The sequence below is a fragment of the Athene noctua genome, chromosome 2 (genome assembly GCF_965140245.1).
Source record: "Athene noctua chromosome 2, bAthNoc1.hap1.1, whole genome shotgun sequence".
NCBI classification, from domain to species: Eukaryota; Metazoa; Chordata; class Aves; order Strigiformes; family Strigidae; genus Athene; species Athene noctua.
In genome coordinates, this window is record NC_134038.1 from 82924095 (window position 1) to 82938024 (window position 13930).

The 13930-nt window shown below is 39.9% G+C and overlaps 1 protein-coding gene across 1 annotated transcript in view; it reads left to right on the forward strand.

Annotated features, from left to right (window-relative positions):
* Positions 1-2406, forward strand: part of BASP1 (brain abundant membrane attached signal protein 1) — a 51509-nt gene extending 49103 nt beyond the window's left edge. Inside the window, exon 2 of the mRNA XM_074897852.1 lies at positions 810-2406. Within this exon, the coding sequence (XP_074753953.1) occupies positions 819-1550 (732 nt within the window). The 5' untranslated portion in view covers positions 810-818 and the 3' untranslated portion in view covers positions 1551-2406. The remainder of the gene's footprint in view (positions 1-809) is intronic.
* Positions 2407-13930: the final 11524 nt, after the last annotated feature.

The window sequence follows — 13930 nt, forward strand, 5'->3', positions numbered from 1 at the left end:
GCCGGTGATCCCTGTGGGAGCTGTGGGGTGGGAAGGGGCTAGGTGGGCCTTTGTGCGTGGGGATGTCCCAACTCGGGAGCTGCTCCTGCTTCTGGGGCTGTTGGAGGGTGGTGCCCACACCCTTCTGGGTGAGGGACGCACATGCTTCTGGCCTCCAGATACCATCAGCCCTGCACACAGGCTGTATCTACAGTGGGAGCTGGCTGTGGGGGTAACAGACAGTGAGAGTGAAGTGAGTAGATGCAGTCTGCTGTCTTATGGAGAACATCAGCCTCCTCACTGACTCTGGGCTTGCTTTGATTTTTCCAAACCTTAACGCAAAGCTTGTTCGTAGCCTTTGCTAGAGTGCTAGTGGACTTTGTGTGAACCAGGGGTGGATACCAAAATTGACAGTCAAATTCAGTTTGTGCCCAAGTGCAGTTTTTTTCTACTTCCACCCTGTATATCTCCTTTTTCAAGACAAGAGATTGTGATGTATGTTAGTTGTCTATCATCTTGTTACTCCCACCCTCCCCCCTGAAAAGTAACCAGAGTTAGAGGGGTTTAGGGAGGAACTGTTCGTAGGGCGATGTGGCAGAAGGGGGGTTGCTGACCGAAATGCTACAGGGCTGATGGGACATAAGCTCAGCAGTGGTGGTGCTCAGCAGCATCAGTGTGTTCAGCTGATAACATTTGACCAAACCTGATGTAGTCTCTTTTTGTGGAGCCAGCATCCATTTTTCTCTTGCACCTCAGTTGATCTGATTTTCATTCTCTCAGTGATAAATGCTGAGCTTTGGGTAACCATCTCCTCCTCTTTTCTGTTACAGAGCTCCAACATGGGAGGCAAACTGAGCAAGAAGAAGAAGGGGTACAGTGTCAATGATGAAAAAGCTAAAGACAAAGACAAGAAGGCTGAAGGAGCAGCAACTGAGGAAGAAGAGACTCCAAAGGAGGCTGAGGATGCCCAGCAAACCACAGAGACCACAGAAGTGAAGGAAAACAACAAGGAGGAGAAGGGTGAAAAGGATACTCAGGTCGCTGCAAATAAGACGGAAGAAAAAGAAGGGGAGAAGGAGAAAACAGCGACCCAGGAAGAAACCCAGAAACCGGAACCAGAGAAGTCAGAGGCTGTTGTCGATGCGAAAGTAGAGCCACAGAAGAACAATGAACAGGCAGCCAAGCAAGAGGAGCCGACTGCAGCCTCTGCTCCTGCTGCCAGTAGCGAAGCACCCAAAACTTCTGAGCCTAGCAATGATGCAAAAGCTTCCCAGCCTTCAGAAGCCACAGCTCCCAGTAAAGCAGATGACAAGAGCAAAGAGGAAGGGGAAGCCAAAAAGACTGAGGCTCCCGCAACACCTGCAGCCCAAGAAACTAAAAGTGAAGTGGCCCCAGCTTCAGACTCAAAACCTAGCAGCAGCGAGGCTGCACCTTCTTCCAAGGAGACCGCGGCAACAGCAGCAACTAGTTCCACTGCTAAGGCCTCGGACCCTGCAGCCCCACCAGAGGAAGCGAAACCTTCTGAAGTTCCAGCGACTAATTCGGATCAAACCATAGCAGTGCAAGATTAAATTGGACAGCCTGTTGAAACAACCACTTAAAACAACCTGTGTCTTTTTTTTATTTTTTCAGCTATACTAACTCGTTTCAGATCTGAAATAACAAATATGTATTGCCCAGAAAGAAAAGGAGAAAAAAAGAAAAGAAAGAATGAAAAGGATGTCCCATCAAGTTGGGAGGGAGGGAGGGGGGAGAATCCAAATAGTATTTTTGTGGGGAAATATCTAATATACTTTCTGCCAACTTGACACAAGTCCTGGATTTAAAAAAAAAGTAAAATAAATGGATGTCTGAAAGTACAGCACATCTTTTGTATCCGAACTGCTGTAAATGCACTCCACCAATGTATCAAAATCTTCTTTTTGTTCTGTAATGGGGTTTGGGAGTGATGCGTTTGATTCTGCCCACTAGGTTTGTGCCAAGGCAATCAGATCTTTATGAAAGCAGTATTTTCTGTGTTTTTTTTATTTACAGCCTTTCTTATTTTGATATTTTTTTTATGCAGTGGATGAATGCCAACTTTCAGACAAAACCCACTTAGCTGTCCACATATTTCTCAATGCCAATCCTCCAATTCTTCCTCTCCAAATATTTTTTGGGAGTAAAAAGCATTCTCATCCTACTTAGCCTACCTAGATTTCTCATGACGAGTTAATGCATGTCCGTGGTTGGGTGCACCTGTAGTTCTGTTTATTGGTCAGTGGAAATGAAAAAGTCTGCGTTCATTGCAGTTCCAGTTTCTCTTCCATTCTGTGTCACAGACACCAACACACACTCATTGGAAAACAAATGAAAAAACAAAATGTACAATGGATGCATTGAAATTATATGTAATTGTATAAATGGTGCAACAGTAATAAAAGTTAAATAATTTAAAAAATATAAAAGTGTAAAGCCTGATTAAATCTTCATTTTTATACCTTGGGAACTAGGTGAAGGAGATTCTTACACTTCGATAAAAAGTGTTACATCTGGGGCTGTTTACTGTCCTATTTATAGTGAAGTAGAGGCAAAGAACTAACCACCAACCTCATCATCCTAGAAACATGCTGCCATAAACTCTTACTTCAACAGCCACAGTCATACACAGGTGAGGCTGGAAGAAGTGGCAAATGAACAGCACATCTCATATGTGTTTTATCCTGGGCAAAGTAGAAATGGCTTTTGCCTGACAATGTGAAAAAAATGCTCTCTTGCTATTTTAAAGAGCCAGAGGCATGCCGACTGGGTTTTAACTAGGAGTAAGACAGTGGATTTGATAATCCGATCTTTTAAAATAAGGCAATTAAATTTAATCCTAGTCCTGTTAAAATATTCCTAGTGAGACTATACTTTGGTCTTTTCCCTGTTGCCATTGTGTGGGAGATGATCTGCAGGTGCCACAAAAGGCCAATTCTGTGTTTTTCAAATATGGGTAACCTTGTGTAGCTGAGGCGAGTTTAGCCTAGCATAAAGAACATTTTTCAATAGTTTTGCCTGTTTGACCCATTTTTATTCAGCAGAATTGCTGAATAATTTCAGTTTCTGCTGAGTGGTATCTTTGCTGGATACAGACAACAGTTTCAGTGCAGAGCTCAGGATTCATGAAACTGGTTAAAGAAGCATATTTGGTTTGCCCATTAATAAACTCTTAGGCTGAGCAGAAGTTCTGAGAGGAGTGGGCAAGGTTAAATAGAAATGCAGCTCGTACACATACCAGAGGCATGAGCGGGCTTGTGTTTAGTAAATGAGGGAAATGGTGTTTTAAAATTATAGAAATTATTTCATATACTCTTCATGCAGTGAGTATGATTCACTTTACAGACTTAAATAATTCTTATCCTTTATTTTATTCAGAAATACAAGGTTCCTATACCATGCTGGGGATACTGAGGGGTAGTTGTGCACCCATGGAAAGCTTACTGGAACAGGTGGGAGTAGTTCTGTTGGGTTTAGATCAGGTCATTCACTTCCATGAATCTTGCACCACCATCAAGCTTTTGCACCCTTAATGTGAAGGAGTCAATTTCATGCACAACATGTCAAAATACGGTGTATTCTTTTGCACAGAGGAAGGACGGCTCAGTACTCTGGCTTAAACAGAAGGCAGGCTTTTTTAGATTAAATAGCTGAAGCACTGCAAGGGGCCAGCCAGATAACACATCTGCAGTAGTTTACCAAGCCTTGTGCTTACATAGCTGTCACAGTCTACAGTCTTTGTGTGGCTTTCCTGCAAACCTCTTAAGAGCCCTCTGCCATCATCTCCCAGTGTAGATGTGTCCTGGAAAGGGAGAACTTCTGTCCATGACTCCCTCATGAATTTTCATGAGGTGAGTCAAGGATTGCAAGGAGTTGTTTAGGGATCCTGCAGTACTTCGTGGTGATACTGAATCGACCAGAAGCTGATGGGACTAAATCTGTGCTCTGCCTTTGGGCTGGAAGTGGCTGCCAATGGACAATAGGTATGTAACTTGTTGGCTGGAATGGTATGTGAGTGTGCTTGCTAACAGTATACCTTGATACTGTACCAATCATGGTACACCTTGGTTGGTATCATACCCATTCACTTTCAATATAATGTTCAAAATACTGCTTAATTTCTATTACTAAAATAGTTTGACAACCAGCACATGCTTTATTTTCCCCTAAGCTTTCTCCAGTTGGCATACTTAAAGCTGGTGAGAAGATCTTGAATACAGTCTTACTTTAATTCTTTGAGGCAATTGAAAATACTCCTGTGTTCCACAACTGTATCCAACAGCCTCTGCAGCAGTTGACAGCAAACTCAACACACATGCTGCAGTTCTCACAACTTGCTTGCTGACGGTAGTATTTTTCTGACAGTGTTAATGGCACAAGGGAATATTATGCCCCATGTGGTTGGAAATCACTAACATATGCACAAAGAAGTATGAGCACAATTGTGTTTGGGAAGCTGAGAGTCAGTGCAGCCAAAGACTGAGGTACTTATTTAAGAGCTCAGTATTCTCAAAAAATAAAAAGGAAAGTTGCCACCTAATGTTTTCAATTCTTTTATTAATAGAGGGGGCTGGAAATTTAGCCTTGTCATAGTAGTTAAAATGCTTAGTGTGTAGCTGGTAGCGCCAAGGCATTCTGGCTTAGGCAATTGCTAAACAGTGCTATTCTATACTTACAAATGCAAGGAAAGAAATAATCTCAAAAAGTTTATGAACTAAGCATATATGGTTAATAGAAATATGAAGCATGTTGCTTGCCTGAAGTGGCATGAGAATAGAGCCTAGAGACCTGCTTTTCTTCACCTCAGTCCAATATCTCATCTGCAAGATCCTCTTTTTCCGAGTTATATTCACTCTTTAATAACAGTAAAAGTATGCTAAAGGTACAGAGCTAACAGGCATGTTAATGCTTTGAGCATAAGCACACTGCAGATAACCTCAAAGGACCCAGCCCTTTTGGGAAAGCGTGCCAAAGGAATAGAGAAATTCAACCCTGGGAAAGAACCTTTGCTATTGTTTAGAGCCCCTACAGAGAGATGTTTGCAAGGTCTCCCTTGTTTTGCCTTGGAGACTGTCAAGAATCTGTTGCTCTCCCTGTGACAGGAAGGTCAGTGCCATTGGCTTTGCTCACACTTTGCTTGCACTTTCACAGTAAGAAATGCAGCTGCTGTTAAATGTACAGCAACTTAACCTTTTTTTTTTTTTTTCTCCTTTTATTTATTTTTTAATGTATTTGAAATGTACCTTCTAGTATTTTTATGACATTTTGAGATGGAAAAACAACTAAAGTTATGTTAAAATATTAATGATGAAATAGCTTCCTGGAAGCAATGCTTACCACTTACCCTGTAGCTGGTTTCTGTACACTTACATGTCTGTACAGGATAGACACTTCCATGAAGAAACAATAAAACAAAATTTCATAGGATGTGTTGGTTTCTTATGTGACAGCACTTCTAGGCATATGACTGTGTGACTGCCAGTATCTAAAGAGTCAGTGACTCCTGAATTTATGCTGGTGCTTCCTTTGTCCCAACACTTAACTGGAAGGTCTATCCATTCTCTGTATCACCTAACAATTGCCTTCTCTGGATTGGCTTGAACTCCAGCTTGGTTCTTGTGTATTGAACTAGTGGGTGAATCAAGCCCTCGGTCTTAATTCAGGAGCTTCTTATCACTAGATTGCGTTTCTGTGAAATTATCCTTATTTAGCCAAACTGGGGAGTGTGTCAAATAAATACCTCAGATTTGTTGCCAGTGCTTCAGAAGGCATTTTCTCACAGTGTATTTCTTCCGTACATATACTACTATACTTTCGTTGTTGTCTCCTTGCACTGAGATAATAGTCTTGAGGCTCTTTTTAAAGATTTTCAAATGCTGTTTGCTTGGTTTGCATTTTTTTTTAGAGGGATCACATCTTTTTTTCCTGCATCAAACTCTCCCCACTTATCCTATCTGATTTGTTTGACTTTCTGCCTTTCATTTACTCTTTTTTTTTTTTTTTTTTTTTTTACATCCTGTTTTATATTTAACCTCCCCATCATGAATGCATATCAGCTGTTAAGCAGTCAGATTTGGAAACCATGGCTCTCCAGTCATGGGAAAAATGGAGCACAAGGAACAGCAGTATACATGTGTTTTCCTTTACTGCTGTGAAAAAGAGTCTTCTTTGGGACTGGCAGAGCTTTCCTTACTGACATTTATCACAGTGGGCTCAAGATCTGGCTGCAGAGTCATGTAAGCAGTAGGAGGTATTTTTTAGGATTTTTTTTTTGTTAAGGAGAGAGGGGGGAGGAGTGGATGTTTCAAAATATGGCCACAGGCGTTGGGACATAGGGTATATGACACAATGTTTTTGTTTCCTGGAGACTATACTATTGTATGTTGAAAGGCCATCATAATGTTACCAAGTCTCTCCAACTTGTCAGGATACTTTCAGCATATTTTCTTGTGTAGGCAATATATATTAATTCCAGCTCTTATTCTCATGGCTGTTTAAATGTATTGCCTCCATCTTTAGCTTGTCTTCCCTCTACAATGTAAGTCTTAGATCTCTGAGAGTCTCCCGCTGCATTAGGAGGTTGACTGAGCTTCTTGATGGCTTGGCTTGATCAAGATTACTTTTTTTTGAGATTGTTCAATCAAGTGAAGTTCAGATTTGATTGAGTTACAACTTTGTTTCACTTACTAAGCAAAAGTTCAAAGGCTTACATGATGTTCCTGCTGAGGGTAAGGTGAAATCTTCCTACAAGCCCTACAAACCTTTTATATAGAACATCATCAGGTTGCTGCAAAATGGATAACTTGCTAAACATCACTGCTCATTCAGCTGGGCAGTAATTTTAGATTAACACTTGGTAAAGTTGGATGTTCAGTCTCGCTTGAGCTTGAGCTTAATACAAGAACAGAATAGAGCTGTTCACATTAGGAGGTGGAAAAGTAATAAAATTCAAGTTTTCCTCCCTTCAGTTCCATCCAGTTCAGAAAACCAGTGTGAAACAGGAGTCTGTCCCTAGATGGTCTTTTCATGGGTCAAAGCTCATAGCATCATCCAGACTGTAAGTCATAATAGCCAAAAAATGGTCTTTAAAACTTAACAGTTAGTACTTTAAACCTTAAACCTGAATAGTAGGTGTTTTAATCACAGGCTACACAGCCCCCCTGAGAAGCTGGGCTACTCAATATACACAGTGTGGAAGGAAGCCAATTGCTGGGCTTCTGTTCTATCCATTCCAGTGGCTCTCATTTTTAGCATTCCTTTCCCCCTATCCCTGTTTTATTGGCTTTCTACCAGTTTTAGGTTTATTATGTGTTAATGAGAATAGCATGTTGTAATGACGGACCATAGTGATGCTCCATTAATAGGAGTTTTCTGGGTTTTAATTTTTTTTCTGTAGAGTTCTGGCATTACTTACAGGATTCTGGACTGGGTCCATAAAAACTTACATGTTTACAAAGTAGAATACTAACTGATATGGTGAAAAGGAGGAGCCGAAAAAAATAATTATATCATTGGAAATTGGTGCAAGCCTGAAAGAGCAAACCCTTTATTCTTCAACGGTCTGGGATTCTGAAATGGCTAACTGTAAGCTAAAAGACCCTATGGAGATTTCAAAAGATATCACATGTCAGTATGCTGAATACATTGTTGGTTTAAGCTCTGCTGCTCTGTTCAATTATCTGAACTTTGTCAGCTGCACTTCATTTTTTTATTTTTAAATAAAAGACAGCATTCCCAGGCTAGCATTTTTGTTTCAAAAGGCGAACAACAGTAGCTCATAATGAGTATGTTATACAGGAAAATTTCAGTCCCATTAAACCTTGAATAACCTTTCTCAGTAGAAGAAGCTCTAACACTACTTAGGAACCTTTTCCAACATTTTATTTAAAAGAAGAAGTTTCCTGATAACCAGTATTTCAAGGACATATTCACAAAAACATACTTTTATAACATAACTGTTGAGGATAAGCTGAATGGACAATCTAATGGAGTCTGTCCTCACATCACAGGCTAAGGAGAAAAAACATGGAACACGGGAGGCCAGTTCATTGGCTAGCAAAATTATTGATTCAGGTCCACTGAACTGTATGAAAATAATTTTATTTGCAGTAATTCCATATAGATCTGAAAAAAAAAAAAAAGCAATAGAATGTCGTATTATGGTAGGTAGAATTAAATGACTGGATATGAGACAATTAAGCTGTTACCCTTAGTGATAATGTAACAGACAGATCTGGATTTGAATTGAAGCAGTGTATGAATACTAATTAGGAAAGTAACGTAAGTTCTGAAATAGTAAATTTAAAGGATCTATTCAAGGTTTTAGGTAGTCAGTTTTTATGAATGTTTCGCAGTGTTTCTGTGAGACAACGGGGACAACATAAGGATCAGCATATTTCTACATATGCATGTAAAAATGAAATGGAGAAGAAAAATTGATAGCAGAGAGGAGTGGTATATATTTTCTAATAGGTGTGAAATTTAAACTGGTGCATCATGCTGCATTTAAATATCTTGGGCTTGAGTTTTGCCTTTCACCGTGTTTTCTAGCTTAGCTGTATCACACAGATGTTGGACCAGACTTTTGTATGAGATTTGAAGAGCAGCTCTGTTTTCACTACACTGCCACTATTTTTGTAGCCATACCTGACCTAATTTTATATTAATTTTTCTAGTTTAATCTGCCAGTACCAACATGGCTACATTAGAGGGGATCTGAATAGGTCATGACCCAAACTCTCAGATGGGTCTTTACAGTCCGGACTGAGATCTGTGCTACTGTGTTGCATCTGAGCTTGTTACTTCTGGTTTTGATGTGTCCATACTAATGGCAGGGACTGGGAAAAGCTGTCAGTTGCTTTTAATGTGCATTGAGTGCCCCACACCTCACTGACCCCCTCTCTTCCCAGTGCTCAAAAAGTAAGGGTGACTGATAGATTCTAGAATGCTGGCTTGGAGAGTGCCTCTCTGGGTCTCAGCTGAAAGGCTGAAAACTTGAAAAAAGCTGTATAGTTCCTTGGTCAAGATAAGCAGAGACTGGGAGAGTTTGAAAGTAGGATAGTTGGCACAAAAGTCATATTTGACTTCATGGTAGAATTAGGGTGACAAAGACATAAGTTTCATCCCAAGAAGAGCAGCACCTTACAATACATTCAGTATTGTAGAGGAGGAAGCTGAGTACAGAAAGGTAGCTTCCAAGAGAACAAATACTGTGTTTAGGATAATGATTTTGTGAGCACCATTTCAAATGGGTGTGGAGACAAGACCCAAGCTGAGAGTCTGGACTAGACAGAATGGGTTGCAGGCTAGCAATGCTATGCAAAAAGAAGGTACAGAAAGTTTTTGCCTGTATGTGAAGGCACAGAGAAAGTCTCACACTGCTATTCTTTTCCCTTTCACTCCAGCTCTCCCACATTGATATTTACTTCCTCCTGCAGGCTTAACTTTTCCCTCAAGGATCTCTTTCTTGTCGCCAAAATATGCTTTAGTCAACAGGCAAGATTTTCCTCAAGTGGCCAAAGCAGCGTTTTCAAAGGAATGTGACATGTACCATAGAGAGGCTTCTGGAGAGGCTTCATGTACAGCCTTGCCCTTCAAAGCATCTTGTACGGAACAGAGACATACTAGCTCACCTGGTATCTGAAACCATTTTGTATCTTACTGTGTTACCACTAGGTTTTCTTTATTGTTTTATTACTATGCAGATATAGTCAGGTGTGTAGTGTTTTAGTACTTGCTTGAAACAACAATGGACCTGTTAACCTAGAGAGAACATTTTATGAGCACCTTCTCTGGCTGCCCTGTGTGCTGCCAGGCCTGTACTGACCACATGGGCACGGAGAACTGCCCACTTTTATCTCTCCTGGGCTGCCTGCAGTGGGCTGCTGCTGGGCTGCCTCTCCCTGCTGGCCAGCTGTTCCTCCTTCTGCCTGGGGCGTATCTATCTGCACCAGTCTCCGGCTGAAGAGACTTGGCTTGGAGGACAATAAATCATCTGGGGAGTCCATGGAATTGCCTTGGGGGAGTTTTAAGTTTGGGGAGGAGAGCTATTTGCCAGGAATGATATGGATATGATTGCATCTCCCTTAGGACAGGGGAAAGGGAAGCTATAAAAGACATTGAAAGTTAAAGTCTTTCAAGTTTTCTATGGTTCTGTGATAACCAAAGAGAACACTTTTCCTTCACCTGTATAAGAGCTAGACTATATCTGCTTTCATGGTATAATAATTCACTTTACATTGCCTTCAGCAGGACTAAGGGCAATACAAGGTGCTGTTCAGACTTAAAATCCCACAGTGTTGTACTTCAATAGCTGCAGACTGTAACTCTGGGGTACTGGGTATCCCCTTTTAAAATGGATTTTTGAAGTATTGTCTGAATACCCATAATGAAATGTTTCTCAATTTTACTCTACTTTTTTCCCCTCTCTTACATGATTTCATTCCAGCCATTCTTTTGCCCACTGGGCCATCAATAGACAAAACTGTTTACTTTTTCCTGTGTACATCAATCAAACCACAAATGAGAAACCATAGCATGTGTTTTGGTCAAAACCTTCCCTTGGCTATATTTTTGCAGCACTTCAGTTCATGTCTCAGCCTGCTATAGGCAAGGACCATATTGCTATTTCAACTGGGCAAAATCATCAGTTGTTATAAATTGTCTTGGGGATATGCAGATGTCCAGCAGTGGTGAGAATTTTCTAATCTTCGTGTGCTTTATTTAAAATACAATTCACAGTGATGAAAAGTGCTAGTAACCATGCGAACCCTTAGAGTGCTGCCTGTGCAAAATAGGGTGAGGCTTTCTTTTAAGAAGTACTTCTGCTGATTTGGCAGAATTGGACCAGCAAATTGCAGTGATGAACTGGATAAAAATGACCTGGAAAATCCCTGCCTCATGTACAGTGCTGACTGCTGAGCAATCATTGCTGTTCTGTGCTTTTTCCTTTGTGCTGGCCTGTGCATAGGTATACTAGTACTGAGTTAATCAGAGCTGGGATAGGCATGGGGGAAACCACAAAACTTTAAAATCCTTTTTTTTTTTTATCTTGAAGAGAAAATTATTTTCTAAGCCTTTCATTTTTATTGTGGGGAGGGAGCAGTAAGATTAGAAACTGAAACTAGGTCAGACTTTCTCAAGCTCTTGTGCATCTCCACACAGCCACGTTTGCACACTAGAAGCTGCTCAAAAGTGACTCAGCTATATGTGTAAGAGTAATTAGATCCATTTGAAACTCAGGAACTAATAATTTTGAGGCTTCTTTCAAACTTTCCAGTTCAAAACTCCATGGGTTCCTCTCCCTCTGTACTCTCTCTTAACTCCTGGCATCTATTAACACCTAAACCTCAGAGCAAAATATCTGCAAAAGCTGCTAGGTTTAATATCTTGGTAAACCACCTGGTTTAAGTCTTGGAAACCACCACAGTTTCCATGTTTCTTCTACCCCTCCCATCTTAGTTTGGACAAATTTATCCAAATTTCAGTGAGTTTAAGGACAAGACTGCATATACAGCTTCCCATTACCTTAGCCAAGATAATTGTGCTGTTAAAATAATCATGAAAACTATTAAGATGAAGGAAAAAAGAAAATGAAAGTTTGTTTAATTGGAGCAACTGCATATAGGCAAGATGTTTGAGCATCTTTTCCATAAAAAAAACTGAAACTGCTGAGTAATCAGCCATGCCCTTCTGCAAAATCTGGACTGTTTACTCATGGGTGGTTTCCAAAGATTCAGCTCACCTGCTCTCTGAAAGCCATGGGTGTCTTATCCTGTTACCGTGTAGATTTTCTCGACTGTTTTATCACTGTGCAGATACAGGCGGGTGTGTAGTGTTTTAGTTCTTGCCTGTCTCCATTTATAATACTCCCACAAAGTCCCTAATCTTTACAGAACAGCTTTATCTTTTTCAAATAAGAAGCATGAGTTTCTTACAGAGCGTACAATTGGACCTGTCATAAGAAGTTACTGAATAACTAAGAGGAGAGCCACATTCCTTGAGTTGTTGTATCAAACCAATTACATATAGCTGTTATATAGATATTTCTGGGCCTGCAACTGAAATACTGTGGTGCCACATGGTAAGAGATACCACACTTACTATGACTAAGAACGCAGACAATCAAAGATATCACTACTGTGTCATGAGTTTATGTTTAATTGAGGTATTTTTCCACCTTGGGACAAAGACAAAACATTTTTTTATAACTTGCTATCCTGGATTTGCTTAGTTTTAAAGCAATTGCCTAAGAAGATTATCAAAACAGCTCCCAAAAGATGCTAGAGAGTAGGGAGTGGAAAATTAGAAAGCAAAAATATATATTTTTTAAATTAATTTCCTATTATGTAACATTTGACAGTTTCTTTACTAACATATTCTTTTTAGGACATCCCTTCTATTTTTAAGTTTTTAGAGCCTGAAGCTTTCTGTAGATGTTCTTAAATGCATGATCTACTCTTAATGAAGGGGAAAATAACATAGAAGTTTAAAAAATGCCCTCAGTCTAAAAAAAGTTTCAAATTAATCTGAAACAGTTGCACCTAGTTTGGGCTTCAAGTGCATAATCAGTAATGCAGCAGGTAAAGTAGTAGTGTGCATTACAGAGTGACAATCTAATTCACTTCAGTTTTGGAAAGCCAAACCAAAATCAACACAGCCTTGTCCTGGACAAGATATCTATGATGGTCATTATTAACTGCTCTTCTGAAATAGGCACGTGCTAGTTACCCATGCAGCCCACTCTTACCCCCACCTTCCCTGTTTGTGAGAGTCTAGGGGAGTTCTTGGTTTGCAGCCAAGCATCAGAGTCTGGTCAGGCAGTGTCATCTGGGGAAGAAAAAATGTGACATGGTTGCCCTGGCATAACCATTAGTATAGCTGTTGATAAAACAGGGAGAGAAATAATGCTGGTGAGTTGCAAAGCTTAAAAGCTTATGTTTTCATGTATTTGTAATAATACAAACTCTATTAAATTATCTGAAAGTATAAGGATTTATTAAACCTCTGTGTACAATGCTGTTCCAGCTGGGTATTTTGGTAAGCTGCCTTTATGTAGATATCTGTTCAACATAAGCTAATGTTCCAATAAGAAAGAAGATGTTTGGGATTATCCTGGAATGATGAAGAGGCATCATGTGAATTACAGTAGTATAAATTACTGTCTATTGGTTTAATTAGTCTATGAGGGAGCTAGGTTGCCAGAGAAGCACCAGGGAAACAGTGAGAGGATTTAAAAACACTAGTTAAACTTAAGACATCAGGGAAGCACTAAGAGTGGAGGCTTTCTCTGCTTTCTCTTACTCATTTTCTCTCTCCAATTGTAGACTCAGCAGTTTTGGCACTTCTCTCTTTGTAACATTTCTATGATCCTCTGCTGGTGGACACCACTGACGTACTGTCAGTATAGAGTCTCTGCTGTGCCCTTCTCTTTACTCTGTAGCTCTCCTGACCAGCAATACTTTTTAAGAATCTATCAGTCAAGTGTACTCTAAAAAATTATATTCACTTTCTCAGGTGAATTTGCTTTGTTTGTTTTTAAGGCTTTTTTCTTTCTCTTTCCTTTTTTTTTTTTTTTTTCTTCATAAACTTGATGGAAAAGAACATGATTGCTTTCCCTTTGAAGAACAAAGGTCCCAATTAATCTGTTATTTTTCTCATGGAGTAAAAGAAATCACTGAATATATATGCTCCAATAACCTCTCTATTTTGTCTGTGTTTATCCTAGCAAGCACTACTTCACATGGTAAAAAAAAAAAAACAAAACCCACAATCCTGGAAACTGAGGAAAGTTTTGCTATGACTGGTAATGATTGAAGAACAAAGTCCTTGTAAAACAAGGATCAGGTTGTGCACTACACTGAAAGAATTATTTACATCACCACTGATTTTAGTGTGGGAGAGAACAAGTTCAAAGTAGTATCAATGGGTGATT